At 44.6% G+C, this 19,045-nt stretch overlaps 1 protein-coding gene across 2 annotated transcripts in view; it reads right to left on the reverse strand.

Moving 5' to 3' along the window:
• Positions 1-2,792: 2,792 nt before the first annotated feature.
• ACP1 (acid phosphatase 1) overlaps positions 2,793-19,045 on the reverse strand; it is a 105,615-nt gene continuing 89,362 nt past the window's right edge. For both annotated transcript variants that reach the window (XM_078647886.1, XM_078647887.1), the window contains exon 6: positions 2,793-3,290. In XM_078647886.1, the coding sequence (XP_078504012.1) occupies positions 3,213-3,290 (78 nt within the window). In that variant the 3' untranslated portion in view covers positions 2,793-3,212. The remainder of the gene's footprint in view (positions 3,291-19,045) is intronic.

The following is a 19,045-nucleotide window of genomic DNA, read 5'->3' on the forward strand; positions in this document are numbered from 1 at the left end:
GGATTGGTGCATCTGGTAATTTTCCTGCATTAACCAGCCGACATTTGAACTCTTCGTATACTGAGCAGGTTACGCTGTGATAAATATTATTTTGCATTTCCTTCCGCCTCCTAACATTATGCTGCCAGCATGCGACATATTTTTCCTTCGTAGTGTTGGCATTACTAATATTACTAATATTGCCTTCGTGGAGGATTTTATTGTTTTTACAAGGATTCCCAAGGAATCCAGTTGGACTGACACTTTTTTTGGTCTAACGAACTGCCTTCTCTTCACACCTAGTTTGGCTGCTTTACATTAGTGCATGATACTAATTCAACACTAATCCTTTATGGGTTTCGGAGTAGCGTGCAACTCGCCCAAAAAGCACCTAAACGCCTCGTCAGGGGCAGTAAGCGCTCTATAAACGCAATTACAATACAATACATCCTGAACAATCAACACAAAGAGGGCTGTTTACGTCGTAAATGGGGTTCAAAGTGGGGAGATTTGCATATCAAAAGAAAGTCGAGGCTTGTGTGAAACCATAAAATGCAGTGGACTCAATAGGATACAAAGCTAGGCAGTATAGCCCATTGTGACAATGCGCCTGCTGCTGCGGTGTGTAACATTCAGCTTACAAGGACATTCTTACTGGACCAGTTTTGCCTTTCATCCCTCTGAGTTTGAAATGGGCACTATGAATTTGGGGTGATATGTACCCACGGATGACCTAGTCCTGTATGGTCGTCCTCTGAGAATGAGTTACAATGTGAAACAATACCATGACACTCGCCTAAATCCTTCTAGCGGGCACTCCCCATTCAAACCAACATCCTTCAAAAGGGGCATTTTCATAAACACAAGATTTACTGCCCCACTGTCCCCTACAGGTACAAACATACAAAAAAAACATAAAAACCAATAACTATTGACTTTTTACAAAGTCATGCAATTGATAACACATATTCGAAACATCGATTTGTGTTTTTTACACAGGTACTTTCAGTCTTTCAGTCCATAAGTCTATCTATTCAGTGCTTTTCATTGACATGCTGCACCTATCACTTGACACCAAAGCCCTTCACAACCAATGGCAAGTCGGAACACTGGTGTGGACATGCGGGGACGACCTACGTTAGGGACAGTCATGTTCATGCATTGCATGGGTCATGTGCTGGAAGCCTGCACAGCGGGTGTGTCTTTAAGTGCTTGCTTTGAACGGGTGGCCGACAGGGTCTGTCTGAAGGACAGCCAGAAGGTTCACACTGCAAGAATGCTGATTTTCTTTTATATGGTGCGCATGTAGTCAGAGTTGACGTCAGAGCCCTTTAATAAACGGCACAATAGACACTGTACATTCAGAGCCGAAACAACTAAATCCCGATGCCTCATCAGAAGAAGTAAGTGCTATATGAATAAATTACCATTCACACGTGTTCTCATTACAGAAGTGCTCTCTCGATGAACGAAGGTTATGAGTGAAGAATTTGAAGACCTGCAGAACGAGGGATCGTCATGGCCAGAAGAGGCGTGAGATTTAAAACAAGCATTTGCAATGCAATAGGTCCTGCATTTGCTAGAGTTTGAGCTATTGGCATTGTAAATGACAATGCCTTTTATTTATGTGTTGGATCTTTAAACATAAATAAAAGGCAGTGTCATTTACAATGTCAATAGCTTAAACTCTTGCAAATGCGAGACCGATTGCATTGCAAATGCGTGTTTATTTAATTAGCAGTCGTGTCATTAGGGCAACGGTGTTACATATATTAAAGTGCGTGCTAATTATAATTACTGCTATATTCAATGTTTCAAGTTTGGAGGTGATTTTACTAATGTTTTCTACCAGGAATAATGAAAGTGGAACCGGATGGTGGCTGATATGGGGCTGTGGACCAAGGTCAGCAGTGAGATAAGATGCACTGGAAAGGGGTGGTAGAGAAGTGGATAATCAGGGCTGGAAAGGAGTGCGCTGCAGAGTCAGGGGTCAGGTGGAGGTAGTAATGAAGAGAGATTCTCCCTGAAGGCTGGCAACGAGGGAGCCTGAGTAATGTCACTTGCCTGATACTCCCACCTCAGAAACCTCCTCTTCCCATCAAAGGGACATTACGTGGAAAAAAAAAACTTTTTGAGAGGGATAACATTGAAAAAGAGATTTGGAAAAGAGTGTATTTTCCTGGGCTTTTTAAGACTAAGAAGAGAGAAAGGACGGCCCAGAGCAGGCCTGGCTAGACATATATGCGACAAATCAGGCCCGCAGTGGCCCACCTGAATGCACCCTTGGTCCACCCAAATAAAAATTCCTGGAGCCGGGCCTGTGTAGAATAGAAGGCATCTAAACTAGCCTCTGACCGTCTTAGATGGCAAGTTACACCCTTTTTTTTTTTTTTTACAATTTCCAAGAAGTGTCACAAGGAAGCAAGAGCAAGACAAGCTCTTAGGCAGCCACAGTCCCGCTCACTCTGTTTGGAAACCGACTACAACTCATTTAAAAGATCAACTGAACCAGCCTTAGGCTTTTCTGTAATTAAACTGCATCCCCAGGTCTACATCAAGATGAGGTTAGTTCGCCCTGCCACATTAGAGTATTCGGTCTGCAATCCACAATAAAAAAACGAATTGTAACATTTGTCAACAAAAGAATAACAACTTGATAACAGAACGTTTTATTATACCAGACTATTGTTAAAATAAATTGAAACGTTAGCTACATAATCAAAAAAGCATTTAAAATGACATTCGCTTCATGTAGACACCTTAAGAAAACACATCTTTTGTTGGAAAAGCTGAAAACTAAAAAGAATACGTAATTCAGGACAATAAACCATTGTTTGTTTTATTAGGATTTGATAGATGTCAATGTAACACTAAAATGTTTAATTTGTCAAGTCTCTGAGTCATTTAAATATATGTGCAAAAATAAAAAAAACTGTAATTATTTTCTCACAAAGTAGCTATTTTAAACGCATGAGATAATAAAGGGTTGCATATGGTTAAAATGCACTTATTTCGCTGTTCTGTCATCTAATCAAACAAAATATGTCAAAAAACACAGCAAGGTGTAGGAAAAGGCTAATTCGTGATTTAGTTTTTTTTCCTAAATGGGTGTGAACGACTGCCTATGTCGACTTGGCTACTGCAGAGACTCAATTTCAGGAGCAGCAATTTTTTTGATGCAATTTCTATTAGGCAAGTACAGAGAGTTGCGGCTGCGTCACATGGAACAAGGATCAATGACAATTTTCCAAAAATGATGTACAACATCTAAGACATTGCTGGTAGACGGTCTCAAAATCTTCATCCTTTCCCTGAAAATAAAAGAATATGGTTACTAAAAAGAGACACAGACTTTCCAAACTGTTTCACGTAGATTATTGAATGTAGCATCAACTGGCCGAAACCCTAAATATGCGTTATTAAATATAGGGTCACTATAGGAAATTACAAGTAATCTTCTCCCAACACACATGGTACAAATAATATCAAAAACACAAGAATTCTTTAGACAGTTTTTCTCCCAAAAAATATTGCGGAAACTATTAGCACTGCTGCAGTCTAGAATATCGGGAAATTTCTTCTGTAATTATACATTTAAATTGTAGCTGAATTGCTAAAAACCACCTCATCAACTATATGTTACTATTAGTATTAGACACAGTCTTAATTTAGTTTCTCATCCAAGTGCGTTAAAAGTAAATTAGAAAAATTAATTCCATCATACAAATATCAAAAATAGTCATCAAGGGAAATAACATCCCGGTCAGTGTTCCACCATGCAGAAATGACAGCAGATAGGAAAATAGTTCTTCAAGTAAGAGGATTCTATGCCAAGACCGAAGGCAAGGATTATGCTATTCTTTCTTCACTTTATTTCAACATTAGTCATTTAAAAAAAAAAATAAATAATAAACGTAATATCCCATGAACCATAGGGAAAAGCAAGGACTGCAGTTCAGTCAATAAACAAGCAGTGTCCCGCCACATATTCTCCTGTTGACTCTCCTGCCTCCTCTTTCTTCACTGCTTCAGCAGCCGACAGTTAAGTGCTTCGGCCTTTCCCTTTTTAGGTCTCGCCTATGCAACGCGTATGCGCTGCTTAGGAATGAGACCTCATGAGATCGATGAAGCTTTCCAGGCAAAAACGTGCACGTGTTGCATTGCTTTCAATGCAGCGCGTGCACGTTTTGTCGATTTCCTTGCGGGAGCACGTAGCGCCATTAGGTCGCACGCTCCCGCAAGGGAAACGCTGCCTGCTCTCGGCCGCACCCACCCTCGCGCGCGCAATGCTTGTTTTTGTAAGCATTGGCCGAGGACACAACTCCCTCTTCTCCCCCTTCCCACCTCGCGCGCGGCCAATGCTTGTTGTATTTGGCTTGAGGTCGCAGCCTTGAAGTTCCATTGCACTGGAACTGGTGAACTATCTGGGGTGACATGCAGAAAAGGCAGATTTCCGACAGTATTATCTAAATCCATGTTAGCCATTTATCATTCTAAGGTTGATAAAACTGAGTCTTACTCTAGGATTTGAAACTAACTACTCACAAACAGCACAACGAATGTGCAGTTGAACTGCCCATTAACTCATACAGCAGGACTTTCTTAGTGCAACACTAGGATTTGTAAGCAATTTAAGCAATATCAGAACATTCATTTGAGAACTTTAACAGCAATATATTTACAAACTCCCCAAAAATGATATTACCACAATCTCCCTTTCCGTGAAACAGCGGCATTGAAGAAGCGTCTGTACAGTTCTGTGTCTAGGGGTGCTTAGAGCGCCAAACCTCTGATGCCCCAGGGCGGCCGGATCCGTGAGGGTGCTCTGTCTTGAGAGACAGGCTGGGCAGGGGTCTGAATGTGCCAAGGCCATGCGTACAAGTGTCTGAGCCAGCACGGCTGCTCGCCTCCACTTCCGTGTGCCCCCTGTCCTCATGGCAAGCTCCCCAGCAAAGCTTGTAGTCCATCTTTCCAACTAGCCCTTCGTGCTGGTGTTAGCTAGCATTTCGGGGTCTTTCCAATTACGATCAAGAGACACATCGAAGGCTGTCTGGACTGCGACAAGGCACTTAGTTTATTGTGATTTCCTCCAGCGTGGACTCAGATGGCACAGAAGGGACACATCTTGTGTGAGGCAGGTGGGGACAGTGCTCAAGTCGGGACGTCCTTCCCGCCCTCTTACCTCCCTATAAATGTGCAAAGCGGCCAGACAGCGCAGCGGGCTGGCGCAGCGGGGGCGCCGGATGCGCGCCGAAGCCGCGCCTAAGCCAAGCCCGTCTGCGCCCTCCGCGCCAAGATCGCGCCTGGCGCGGGCTATGCTGTCCAAAACCCTCCAGCCATCAGGTATGATTCTGACGCCCTGTTCTTAGTGCGCTTGACCAGACCCAGCCATAGTTGTAAGGGGCATCTCCTTACTGATCGTCTTTGGGGCCCTTTCTCATGCCGCCTCTGTAGATGGCCATCCCTGGGACCTCCTGACACAATTTCCCCCCCCCCCCCCCCCCCCCTCCACATAAACCTGCCACTTTCAACTGCGGTCTGATTAATGCCAGATCCCTAACATGCCACGGACAGGACATTCACGACCTTATACTGTCGCGTGGCCTCGACGCCATTTTCATTACTGAAACATGGCTAAACGACGCATCAAACCCCGATTTAGCAACCACCCTCCCCCCTGATTTTTCCATCCTTAGGCGTGATAGACCCTGCGGTAGGGGAGGGGGGATAGCCATCATCGTCAAGAAATCCTTTATGTGCCATGCATTTGATCTGACCTTCATCAAGCACTGTGAGGGTATAGGCTTTGTTATCCAAATCAATCCATCCACTTCTTTTTAAGGAGGACTCGTCTATCGCCCCCCTGGGAACGCCACTCCGTTTTTGGATTCCCTGGACGAGACCCTTGCTTCACTCTTGACTCACTACCCCACCTTCACTCTTCTTGGTGATTTTAATCTCCATTTGGAATCCCTTTCAGACCCCCACACTCTGATTTTTCAACATTCATTGGACATTTTTGGCCTCTCTCAACTGGTTTCCACCCCAACGCATCGGGCCGGCCACACGCTAGATGGCATCTGTACTAACTCTGCTGCCCTAGCTATCTTATCCCCGATTCCACAAATATGGACTGACCACTGTCTTATTTCTTTTTCGATCAAGGTAAAACCCTTACCGCAACCCAATACTATGTACTCTCCCGCTCCCTTTCCGACCAATTGGAAGAAAGTCGCTGATCGTATTATGTTAAATCCCCGTCCCCTTGCTCCCCTTCCTACTATTGTCGGAGATGTATCTCAAGACTCCAAAAATCTCCACTCCTGGATTGACAGAACGGTTATGTCCTTCTCCAACCCAACCATCCTAAAATCAGTTCACCGCAAGAGAAAACCCAATGCCCCCTGGTATACCCAGGCCCACACCGAATGCCACATTAAATGCAGGGTCCTTGAAAGAGAATGGAGGAAAACTTATGATGATACTTCCAGATCCCTCTACATCTCACAGAGGAAACAATACCTCTCCAATATAAAAAAAGCCAAAAAGGAGTTTTTTACTTCAGCTATAGAGGAAGCTAAACAAAAACAACAGACCATTTTTAATATAGTCAAGTCCTTCACCCATCCCAAGGCCCTGACACTTGTAATTCCTCCATCTCAAGCCCTTTGCGATCAAATAGCTGATTTTTTTACTGACAAAATAAATACCATTCACAAAGACTTTCCCCCTCCCTCAATCCATACACAAGATGCCGTTACTACATTACCTTCACTAGACAATTTTACTGCAGTTCCCCTGCTACAAACACAGAAGGCCATCATGAGCTGCAGATCGGGAGCCCCTACGGACTCCTGCCCTCCGATTATTCTTCACCACCTCATCGAGGCCGTCAACCCCTTCATCAATGCCATTGTTAATGACTCCCTCAGCTCTGGCATTGTTCCCGCTGAATGGAAGAAGGCCATAGTCAAGCCCCTTATGAAAAAGCAAAACAAATCCCCTACAGACTTATCTAATATGCGCCCCATTTCCCTACTCCCGGTACTAGGCAAAATCACCGAGCGGCTGGTCCACGAGGAATTAAAAGCCTTTGTGGAAAACAATCACATTCTGCATCCACAGCAATCAGGTTTCCGCCCTGGCCACTCTACAGAAACTGCATTGATTGAGCTATCGGACACCATTAAGTTCCTGCAGGATGAAGGGAGACATGCCGTACTCATCCTACTCGACTTAACCGCAGCATTCGACACCATCTCGCACGCCATCCTTATTAATAGAATGCGCGAGATTGGGGTGTCGGGTACTGCTTTAATATGGATTGCATCATTTTTATCCAATAGAACACAAACAGTCTCACTTGGCCCTTTTCTCTCTGTCGAAAAACCTGTCACATCCGGTGTGCCCCAGGGGTCCATACTCAGCCCCCTCTTCTTTAATATATATATGGCCCCCCTCCTAACATTGATTGAATCCCACGGTATCCTCGTCACATCATATGCTGACGATACCCAGCTCGTCGTCACCATTGATAAAAAATACCCTGACCCCGCCCTTAGATTCCAGAATTGCCTCTCCCAAGTTTTTTCCTGGCTTAACCTTAACCATCTTAAGTGTAACAGCGCAAAAACTAAAATTATACCACTAGGTAAAGACAACCTTTTCTCACCAAAGGACTGGTGGCCTCAAAACTCTGAAGCACCGCCTTGTGCGGTTTCTTCGGCCCGCAACTTAGGTGTCCAATTTGACTCCTCCTTGAGTTTTGATGACCATGTGCGCATCACAGCTGGGTGCTGCTTCAACCTCATCCGACAGCTGAAGAAATTCTTCGATTTCCTCCCTATCTCTGCCAGGAAAACAGTCGCGGTGGCCTTAATCCTTTCCCGGCTGGACTATTGCAACGGCCTCCTGGCAGGGATAAAGAAGTCTTCTCTAAAGAAATTGCAAAGTGTTCAACACGCAGCAGCCAGACTTGTTCTTAAACTTCCAAGAAGGTCCTCTGCCTCTGCAGCCCTCAACACTCTGCATTGGCTTCCCCTCCACAAGAGAGTTCTTTTTAAACTCCTTATCACGGTCTTTAAGGCCACTAGGAACACTGGCCCTCTCTATCTAGCCAAGCGCTTCCAGCGCTACATTCCATCGCGCTGCCTAAGGTCATCTGAAGCTAATTTGATTGTAATACCTAGAATAAAGCTAAAAACAAAAGGTGGTAAAACCTTTTCATTCCTGGCGTCAAAGGTATGGAACGGTCTCCCCTTTAACCTTAGGCACGCCCCCACAGAAAGCCAGTTCAGGAAACTCTTGAAGACCTGGATTTTCCTCCAGCCCGACTCAGCAGTTCTTGCAGCCATCTGATCCACTCCTCGCCATGTCGGTTCTTTGATCGCTCAGCGCCAAGATGCTCCTTCCGGAGCGATAGTCGCGCTTTACAAGTGTCAATAAATATCAAATATCAAACTGTACTAACGGATAGGTACCTACACTGTGCTGAGGAAGGGAACGCGGGGGCTGCTGCCCCCTGAAAGTCCAGTAGCCTGCGTTCAGTGTCTATGTCTATCGGTCATGGATCTGCTGTGAATTAGAAAAGCGAGCCACCGGGAGCAACCCGAGCCGCGGCGCACAGCGCCCACGCCCGGCATAGTCTGCTTCTGGGGGCTGAGACGTGACGAGCCTGGCACGATGCCCACCGAGCGAGTGCTGCTCTCATTCGCTTACTTAATACGAGATAGCACAGTCTGCTACAACCGATCCGGACTACACTCAGCAACAACTGCAGTTTGAAATTTAAAAAAGGTCACAATAATCAATACGGTCTATTTAAACTTGGTCTGAGCTCTACCCCTAGTTTGGTCGGGTTAGCGCTCTGCATTCATATGAGATATAAACAGCAGCTTCAGGTAAATTGTTGTTAGTAACACTTCAACGTGAAGCGAGCCCAAAGTAACTTGTGTGGCTGCAGGCTCCGTTATGACTGGGCTGAAGTCCGCATCGACGGAGCCTACACCACTCACAGAAGGGGCGCCGGGAACGGTGGGGTGACGGGGCACTTCACCCACCCCAAGCACCCCCATCAACGGCCCTGAAGCATCCTAAAATGACTCCAGTCCGGTCTCGAACGGAACATATATGTCCCTTTATTTCTAGAAATGCCCTCCACGCAGCCTTCATCTTCTTTATCTGCAACGCTGAAACCAAGAGGTGCTTTGGTTGACATGATCTGCTCTAACCAGGGGCTGCAGTTGAAGCCCTCCCGAGGTGCAAATAACTTTTACAAATGCATTTGACATCTTTTACAGCGATTACTTTGTAATTATGTAGAAGTGAATTTAGTTCAGAAAACGTAGCTTAGAGCGAATGCTTGTCACAAGCATTGTCTACCAACACCATACACAGTCTAATTCCACCTACTTAACAGTAATTCAGAGCGAAGGACTCATCATGCCACAATATGCTTAGTTCCTCGCAGTGGTATACTATTTTGGCTCGGACTTTTCATCGTACAGAAATGGGTGAGGAGGTTCTATGGCTCTGAATTTGATGGAGCAAGAACTCACGAAACGAGAAGTCAGTATAACGTATGTTCTCTCCAAAACACCACTGAGCACTAGAACATATGTCCAGAAGTATAAACCCTCTAAAAACAGAGCTGCAAAACCCTCAACAAGAGACATCATGCAAAAAAAAAATTAGCTCCCAAGGTAAGTAGGGCAGAACTGCACAATCCCATTCCAAGACAAAATAGATAGCACTGCACAAACAATTTCAGGGAAAGTGACCAGGTCTGGAGGAGTCCACAGCCAAGAGCCATCGTGCAGAATTGAAGTTTAGGTCAATCAGGCACCATACGACTAGACATTATTAAAACAAGCATTGGCAAAGACAATAGGTCTTGCCTTTGGGACCTTATACGTGTTTAGCCATGCAACAGTTGATGTTGTTGCAACAAGGATATTGTGCTGCATAACAAAATACTGATAAGGTCCCAAAAGCGAGACCTATTAGCTATTCCAATGCTTGTTTTTTTTTGCTACCTGTGTAATGATTAATTGCCTATTTTTTGCTGGAGTATTTGTGTTTGGCTTATAACATTGCTGTTTCTCACAGTTGTTCCCCTAAAGTAGACCCGGGATTGCTTGGACGCTCCTTACTTCTCCTAAGGCCAAATGCTAAAATTTGGCAGCAGCTGCTCTCAAGCCGGTGCGTAGTGGTCTTCTGGCTGCTAAAAGGCACGTGCTGACAATTAAACAACAAGTCTTTTGACATGCTCATAACTCCTCACCTGCCCCGGTTGGAGCGCGATTCGGTAACTTCCTGTGAAGCTCATTTTAACTGGCCTGGCCGCAGAGTGTTTGGATTGACAGCTGTGGCCCGCCTGGAGTCATAACACCCCTTTTGAGGGGTTTGTATTGCGATTATGAGCTTTGAGGTAGTGGGTCTCTGCATCAAAAGTTGAGACACTGATCCAGGCAGTGATTAATCCTAGAGAGCCTTGACAACTCACCTGAAGGGCATGTGTTGTCCCGGGGTTTGACCCTGACGTGCCGTGGGGCCAATCCCTACCAATAATACTAGGCTTATACACATACCTTTCCCAGCATATTTCTAAGCCTTTTATTGACCTCTGAAAAGATGCAGGAGTCTTAAGCCCCCTATATGGAAGAGGAGTCGGCCTCCAACTTTTCAATCAAAGATTAATTTTGTGGCGCAATTGATGCTTCCATTCATAGAGCAGTCTAAGAAGTGGTGGACCATTAGAGCAGAAACTCCTTCAAATAGTGCAAAGATCCTTTAAACCCCTCCCTCTGAGGGAAGACCTTCCTAAACGACTAGGGCAGCCTGACGCACAAACTCCGGATCTCAAACGCATACACGTCCCCTGGGTGGATCTGGATGCCTTTGCCAGGCTTAAAAAGGCTTTTATGAACTAGGCTCTGCTACTGGCCCCCTCAACCTCCATCTGGGGCTTTGACCCAAACAGGAGGCTGTCATCCCTCTTCCCCTCCTCCTGACAGGGATGATTCCCTCCACAGGGTCCGATGGAGATGTGGTACCTGATAAGCCATGGTGCCTGGCTGCGCGCACACACCCAGTGGCGACCCCCCACATCATTCAAAAGTCCGGTATAAGAAGTCTGATATATTGGACTCCGAGAATCTATTACAAGCGGATTGGACCCCAGCGGAAAAGGTAGCCAGTTATGAGGTGGGCAGATTGCACAAACCTCTGGATAAAGAGTGCCCGCCTGCCGCCTGATGGTAAGTGGCACTGACGTGCCGAGATAGACAACAGGACGGACACTTTCTTGGCTAAACAGGTCAGGGACTCAAAGAAGGGAATTGACCGCTGAGGATAAACCCCTTGATGTGACAGGACCTTGGACAAAGATTCTTGACATTGCAGAAGATGCCGTGGCATCAGGCGCTTTCATATCACCAGAAATCCTTTCGGGCTGGGCCCAGTAAGCAATCATTTGCTGGGGGAAGGCCAATTGCATCGTCTCTACTGAGAGGAGCTGTTTCCTTCTGCTAAAGATAGACCCAAAATTGGGGGACTTTGCAAACTCCAAGGCAGGTCAAGTCGCACACATTTTTTGGTGAAACCTTTAAAAAGGAGCTTAGTAAACGTGTTACTGCTTTCAACTCCTTGGATAACATATTTACACTTCAGGCTTTCATAGGGGCTGGCCATGGCAGGGGGCGCTCGGTCAGCCGGCCTCAATACCAAGCTTCCTCCAAAGGCCAAGGCACCAAGCGGGGCCAATTGCATATGGATCCAGGTTCGGGGGTTTCTACCGCATCAGAGTCTACCCTCGTCACTGAGGCTCCAGAAGCAGTTCCAGAGGAGGCGGTAACAGCACCCATGGTGAGTGTACACCTCTTTTCCTACAAAAAGCTGGGGGACAGGTTAGCACACTTCGTTCACAACTGGAGGGTGGTGATTTCGTGCTCATGGGTCCTTCAAACAATTCAGGGTTTCCACTAGAGTTCTACGACTCACCCTTCAACCGTCCCCATATCTATGCTTCTCAGATATGGAGACTGTCGTCTTCGAGGTGGAGGTAGAAGATTTACTCTTAAAAGGGGCCATCAGTCCCCCAGGATTCCTCAGCAATATATTCCTGGTGGGGAAGCAGGACGGGAGCCAACATCATGAAAACAACCTACGGAAATTCAACGAGTGATTGGTCTTCCATCACTTCAAAATAGAGGGGATTCCCCTCCTACAGGACCTCCTAATACCAGATTGGTTCGTACATCTGGATCTCAAGGGCGCTTACCTGACGATCCAGATATACGTGCTACATCGTCGGTTTCTACAGTTCTGAAGGAGACTCTAGACCTTTGAATTCACAACTCTCCCTTTAGGTCTATCCTCTGTTCCTTGGCGATTCACCAAGGTTGTAAAACCAGTGGTGAAACACCTCAGGGCCTCTGGCATCTCTTTTTTCGCTTTGGGCCCCTTTCCTCTTTTGTACACATGTTGTTTTAGTAATGTGAGTGACTACTTTATGGGTGAAGTTTTCCCATCGATCTATGGCATTTATCCTTATTTTTTCCTCCATAGATTGTCACTAGTTTTTTTGCCCTTGCCATGATCTCATCCGTATTTTCGGGTTTCCATATGAGTTTTCTTGTAATTAATGGAACTGATCTCGCCTGGGATTGTCTGGAAAATCTCAGCTTTTGGACACAATATAATAATCTCAATAATTTTCTGGCTATGATCGCTGTCCGCAACTTTATTCAAGGAATAAGATGTCAGCTTGTTAAAATTAGATAATGACGTCAATGTATAATCAATTCGTGAATTATCATTTCTTGAGTGAAATGAGCAAGCCGGTGGAGAGTCCGTTGGAAATCTACCGTTTAATATCCTGAGGCCCAGCACTTCCATGTCCTTCACCAAGTTTATCCCTATTTTATTTTGTTGAATGACGGTTTTAGGTTCTGTTATTAGATCAGGAATCGCCCATTGTTGATTTTGAGATTGAACAAAGTCGCTCCGCACTAAGGGCATTAACAAGTTTGTATTGAAGTCTCCTGTTACAATATAGTCGGCCAGTGGGTCTTCCAAAATTTGCTCCAATAATAAGTCGTTTAGGGCAGTAGTCATCACTTTCTTTGTGGTCCGTTTCTGTGGTATGTAAACGTTAACTAGAGTTAGAGTTTTATAAGGCATACTTTTACTAGCTTTATAACTAATTTTTATTGCGAGAAGGTTTGAATTGTTCGTATGGATTAGCTCATGTTTTGCATCTAGATCATTGGATACAAAAATTCCTAAACCTCCACAGGGACGTCCAAATTTCTGATATTTAACGGCTGGTTCGAAGTATCCCGTGTGGTGTTTTAACATAAATGGATCTATTGCCCATGTTTACTGCAATAGTATTATGTGATTTTGAGTTGAGAATCCTTGAATTTTAGCTTCCTTCCATTGTCCACAGATCCCGTTTATGTTCCATGAGCATATCTTTATTTTAGCCGTAGGCTTTTCTTGCAGTAGCTCCTGCGGTAAGGTTTGTCAGTGCTCCTTTGTACCGTGGAGGGATGCCATAATCCAGTGTTCATTTGCCTCTTTTCTATACCCTTTCTCTAACGGGATGGAACAGGATTTGGCATAATGATTTATTTTTCCCAAAGGATTGTTCAATATGGAGAAAACGGTGTTACTTTCACCAGACTGGGATTTATTTGTATTGCTTCCAGTATTTAAAAGGGGTGTTGGATAGACCTTTTGAGGGAGTTTACTTATTAATATACCCCAAGAAAACCTCTGTGCTCTTTCAGGATAGAGTCCGCTATTGGTCCTGTAGGTACTGTTATCAGTGTTGGTGGAAGTGTACCTTCCGGGTTTGGCTGAAAGCCTACTGTTTCAATGTCTTCTGTTGATATCCTTTCAAGCGTTGGTAAGTTTTTAATTAACCGGAGGATATTTCCTCTGTTTAAAATGTTGTGTGGTCCCTCTTGATTCATAAAGTGGCTTAAGGACTAGTTGTATGGACCCCCTTTTTTTTTGGAGACATTTTGTCTCTTATTTTTTTCCTTATTCTTCCATTTTCTACATAAGTGATCTGCCTACTCTGACCACTTCTTACGACTAGATTATCTTGCATTCTCTCGTACATCAAGTCGTCCGTTATTTCTTTGGAACAATGTAACGTTACTCCAATATTCCCCATTTCTTTCCGTTCAGGGAGAACATCTTGTTTGTTACAAGTTCTAAGTTGGGTGGGCGAGTTTTTTTCATTGTTCTCGGTCAGATTTTGATTTGATGGACACATGTGACTTTGTACATCGTTCTCATTATACGGTATGGTTCCAGACTACCGTGTTTGCCTTGCGATCTTTTCCTTAGTCATAATATGCTTTTGATTGCTTTGGATTTCAGAAAGATTGTGATCTTTTATTATACAGCCGTTTGCATTAGTTTTGTTTGTTGCTTGTACTTCCTGTTCTATTTTTTGTTTGACTTCCCAAGGGCAGGAGGTTTGGTCGGAAGTTTGTTACAGTGATATTACCTTTGGTTAGTCTGTGTTTGGAACTGAGGGCAGATGGTTTAGAGAAGATATCATAATATTTGCCCTCTCCTTCACTGTTTTTTGCCACTTTTGTTTGGGTCATCCCATTGACTCCTCCGTATGATGATTTTTTCTTTTTGTTCTGAAGTATTTGTGGCATGCAGTGATTCTGATTTGAGATCTGGTGTTTTTTATAGGGTTTAAATATTTCAATTTCAGTATGTGTGAAGCTTTCCTTATTTGCCCTATTTCTTGCTTTCCTCAGTTTCTTTTTCTGGCTTTTTGTTAGTTCAAAAGCCACCAAGTCCTTGTCTTGTTTGTTCTGTTTTTTTTGGCGAGTCTCCTGGTGTTTTGCTTGCTTTATTTTCACTTGTATCGTGGGTTGTGTTTACTTGTTTTGTCATGTTTGGGATTTTACTATCTTCAATAGACAATTTTGTTGGTTGCTCCTATTTATTTTCTGTGATCGATTCCCTTGTACTAGTATGGTATCCATCCTCCTTACAATTTTCCGCTTTCTTTTTATAAATAGCTTCTTTAGCATCCTCCAATATTGTCTTTACAACCTCCGGTATCAGTACTAGTTTGTTTATTATTGGTGCACATGTGCATTCTATGCTGGTTGGCGCTTTTTCCTTTTGTACTTTTATTATTAGATTATTTAGGTCAGCGAGTTTGTTCTCAATTCCTGCAACTGCATTGGCCATATGACCCAAAATGTCTATTTGAATGTCCATTTTATTTGACTGTGCAACTAAAGCTTCCAGAGTTAATACTGATGTTTGATAATGTATATCCCATATTGTTCCAGTATCCATTTTTTCTGTTTGTTGAGAGTTGAATTCGAGATTTAGTTAATTGATTCCTGGAGTGCTGTTGTTATCTTCGTCATTTCGTTTGATATCGGGAATTTCTTTGTGTGTAATTGCCGATGCGTAATTTGATGATGAAGCACTCCATTTGATAGGAGCGCAATCCTTTACGACTGCGGATTCATTTGCCGGTGATAATTGTTTTTTTGGTTGCAAGAGCATTTACAGGCGATGGTTGTTTCTTGCCTCCTATTTCAGTATTTGTACTTGCTAAGGTCTGTAGATGGATAGTATTTTCCTGGTTAGTTGGTTCTTGTGGGTCGTAACTTTGCACTATGAATCGTCCATTTACGTCTGTATGTTGGTTTCCTAGTACTTGGACAAACTTTTTCCCTTCATAGTCATTTCGGCATCCTGGTATAGGTGTCAGTAGCAATTCATTAGGTATGTAAGCTTGATTCTTTTTTATGATCACATTGGCCTCTAGCGGTATCGGGGCATGCTCGGTAAAAGGTACCTGTGTAATGTTAAGGTGATTAAAGTCATCTACGCTTCCTGCGCTTTCCCCTATTCTGCTTATCGTCTCTTGCGTAAATATTTTGTACAATGGATGTTCTTGTCGTAGGTCAGTTCCCTCTGATTTTTCGTTAGGTTTGGCAACTATGTCAACTCCCACTTCAACATTTAGGTCCAAACCCCCTTTCATTTCTTTTATTGGTTTAAGTGGGGACTGTAATGATTTTAGTTCTTGCTCTGATTGCGTTGTCATAAGTGCAGTTGTTGGGTCTTTCATGAAGTCAAATTTCTGTGGGATTTTTGTTGATCTTTCAAACATCCTTGCTATTGGTGAAATTAGCGACTGAGCAGGCCCCTTTATTTGCGCTTTAATTCTGGCCTTGTTTTGCGGGTTGGATGCTTGGTTTCTTCGGGTTCGTTTCTTAGGGGAGCCCACAGTTCTTTCTGTACCAGAACGCATTTTCTGGTAGCTACCTTTCCTAATTAGATTTTCTGGTGTTGCTGGTATTGCTACTCTGTTGCTGGTTTAGTTGAATTTCACAATATGCGTTCGCGTAATAGGTACAGATTTTTTTTTTTGGATGAGGTTTGTAGAAAAAACCCGCTACGTTCTTCTAAGCCCCCCACTACAGACGCTGTGAAGAGCAGGCTAACTGCTGCCTCCTTAAATAATAAGAGGACCTTACCTTGTCTCAACAATGATCAGCAGTCTCTGACCCGGTCTCAACCACCTCTCTATAAGCTGAAGCAGGGTGGGGTTTTCGGTGAGTCCTGCTACCCCGGTCACTTCTCAGGTTCTCCACACACCTTTTCCGTGGCAATCAGAGGGACCCGTGGAGCTCAAAGAATCCCAGCTGTTCTCCAAATTTGTCAGACCCTATGCACAGTCTCTATGAGCCCCTATGAAGCCCTGTGCGTACATTGCGGGAGTTCTAATTTCCTGTTTTTGCACAAACCCTGCTGAAATTCTGAAGCAGTTTTACTCCTCGCTTTAATAATATGTCAGTGGGCTGCGGGGATTGAGAGGTCCGCTGCCATTAATACAATCTTCTGCTTCTGCACGATGAGCGAGTAAATGGCAGAAAGGTGGCTTATGGGTTGAGGCTTTGTAGCTCCTAACGCTCTGCAATCGCAGCACATTCGCGGTAAATCACGCTTGCCAAGCCGAAGCCAAAGTGAGCACTTAGGAGGCTGAGCCCCGCCCAACTTGGCTGCTCGATGTGGCCGCACTCCGCCATGGCTATCCCCGCGATTTGCCGCGCAATTTCCGTTTCCCGCCCTGTCCTGCCCTGCCGAGGTCTGTGGCTGGGGGGGGAGGCCCTGTAGATTCCGAAGGGTGGGGGTAATTGCGGTAGGCGGCAAGCACTGTCAATGGTCAATGCTATTGAGGGCTCTCACCGCAGCACGCAGCGTCTGATGCAATTCGAATTTGAAGGCTTCTCATCTCTGCAAGAGTCTCACGTACTTTCAGCTGGTCACCTTGTTGGGACGATGCCAAAGGCAAGCTTCACTGGTGGCTGATTCATATGAAGGCCTGGAATGGGCACGCTGTTTTCGGTTGTCAACCTGATTTAGTAATAAGAGTTAGATGGCAGTGACATGGGGTGGAGGGGGCATGATAAAGGGAATTTGCCACCGGATGCAGATGGTCCGCATCAGAACTATTTTTACACCTAAATTACCTTGCGTTGATGGCATGCTCCTTCGCGGTGTGATGATATGCCAAGGACAAGGCATGCTGTTGTGTCCTTTTAAAAATGTGCACAGTCGCCGAGGTCCGGTATATCAATCATCTGTGTGGCACAAAATCCAGGGCCGTCTCAGATCTGGCTCAAAGCTTTTGGGAATTTTGCCTTGAGAATCACATTTTGGTGGTTGTGGAGAATCTCCCGGGTAAAGCTAACCAAGTGGGCGATTGGCAGTCACATTACCTGATACACGCAAGCCGTTGGAAACTAGATCCGGCAGTGTTCCAGGCCATATCAAAACAGTTCACTGTGGATCTCTCTGCATCTCATTTGGACCACCAGCTCTCCAGGAACTTCAGCTGGAGAACGGACCCCCAATGCAGTGTTAAGTAATGTTTTTCTGCAGGAGTGGACAGCGTAGCCGGGTTACACGTTGCCCCTTTTTCCATAATAATGAGGCTCGCAATGCAAACCTGAAGGCAAGGAGCAGAGCTGGTGATTCCGATTAAAGTCTCAAGTTTTGTTTCCGGTTTTGATAGAACCCTCTTCTGATTTTCTAATCTGTCTACTTCTTTCTCTGGGTATCCTCAGGGACCTCCGAGAGAACTATCACCATGTGTTTCTTTAATGCATTCTACAACTTATGGCGTAGAGGATTACAAGGCATGATGGCAGGACCCGGGTCATTCACAAGACACATCAGAATTTTTCTCCGGAGCCTGTGCCAACAGCACAAATAAACAATACCAGTGAACCAGGACTCGTGGGATAGGTTGGTGTCAGCAGAGACACATGGGGACAGACGTTGTCCAGATTTTGAATTTTTGGATTCCCTTGCCTCGGATTGATACAGATTGGTAAGTACATTCTGTTTGGCCATATCGGTGGGGCATTCACACACTGTTGGTCATCCGGTGGAAGAACATCTGCTGGTCAAAAAACTTCTCAGAGGCATTAGGTTGTCCTTCGCGTCGGAAACGAGGTATTCAGTTCTTTGGGATGTCCATAAAGTGGGAATTTGTTCTTATCTTGGCATTGTAATCTTCTATATCTCTCCACAACAAGCTATCAGCAAAATTAGGTAGCTTGTTATGTCTAGGGTCTTGTAGGAGAGGCCTTCCCAAAAGGAGCATGGAGATCATGTCTCAGGAACTGAAATCTTCCAGCAGAGTAAAGTTGCAGGCTGTGTCTGACAAAGCTCTCCTGAAGCCAGATAGCTGCTGGACGAGGTCCCACTAAAGCCTTTGGTTTTGGCAGGAATAGCTGTTGTCCGCGGAGATATTAGTTTCCGTGGGAGGTATTCCGCCCTGAAACCGATTTTGTGTTCCAGGCAGAACATCCAAAGTTTTTTGGCTAAGTTCGAGAGGTCTGCAGATTTGGTACCTTCCAGCCGATTTATATAGGCAACCGCAAACATGTTGTCCATCTTTAAAATGACTGATCTTCACTGGATAAAATGTTTGAAGCTCATCAATGCGTAAAGGCCAGCTGTTAGTTCCAAGTAGTTTATGTGGTGAGAGGATTCC

Source organism: Lissotriton helveticus, chromosome 6 (genome assembly GCF_964261635.1).
Source record: "Lissotriton helveticus chromosome 6, aLisHel1.1, whole genome shotgun sequence".
Lineage (NCBI taxonomy): Eukaryota > Metazoa > Chordata > Amphibia > Caudata > Salamandridae > Lissotriton > Lissotriton helveticus.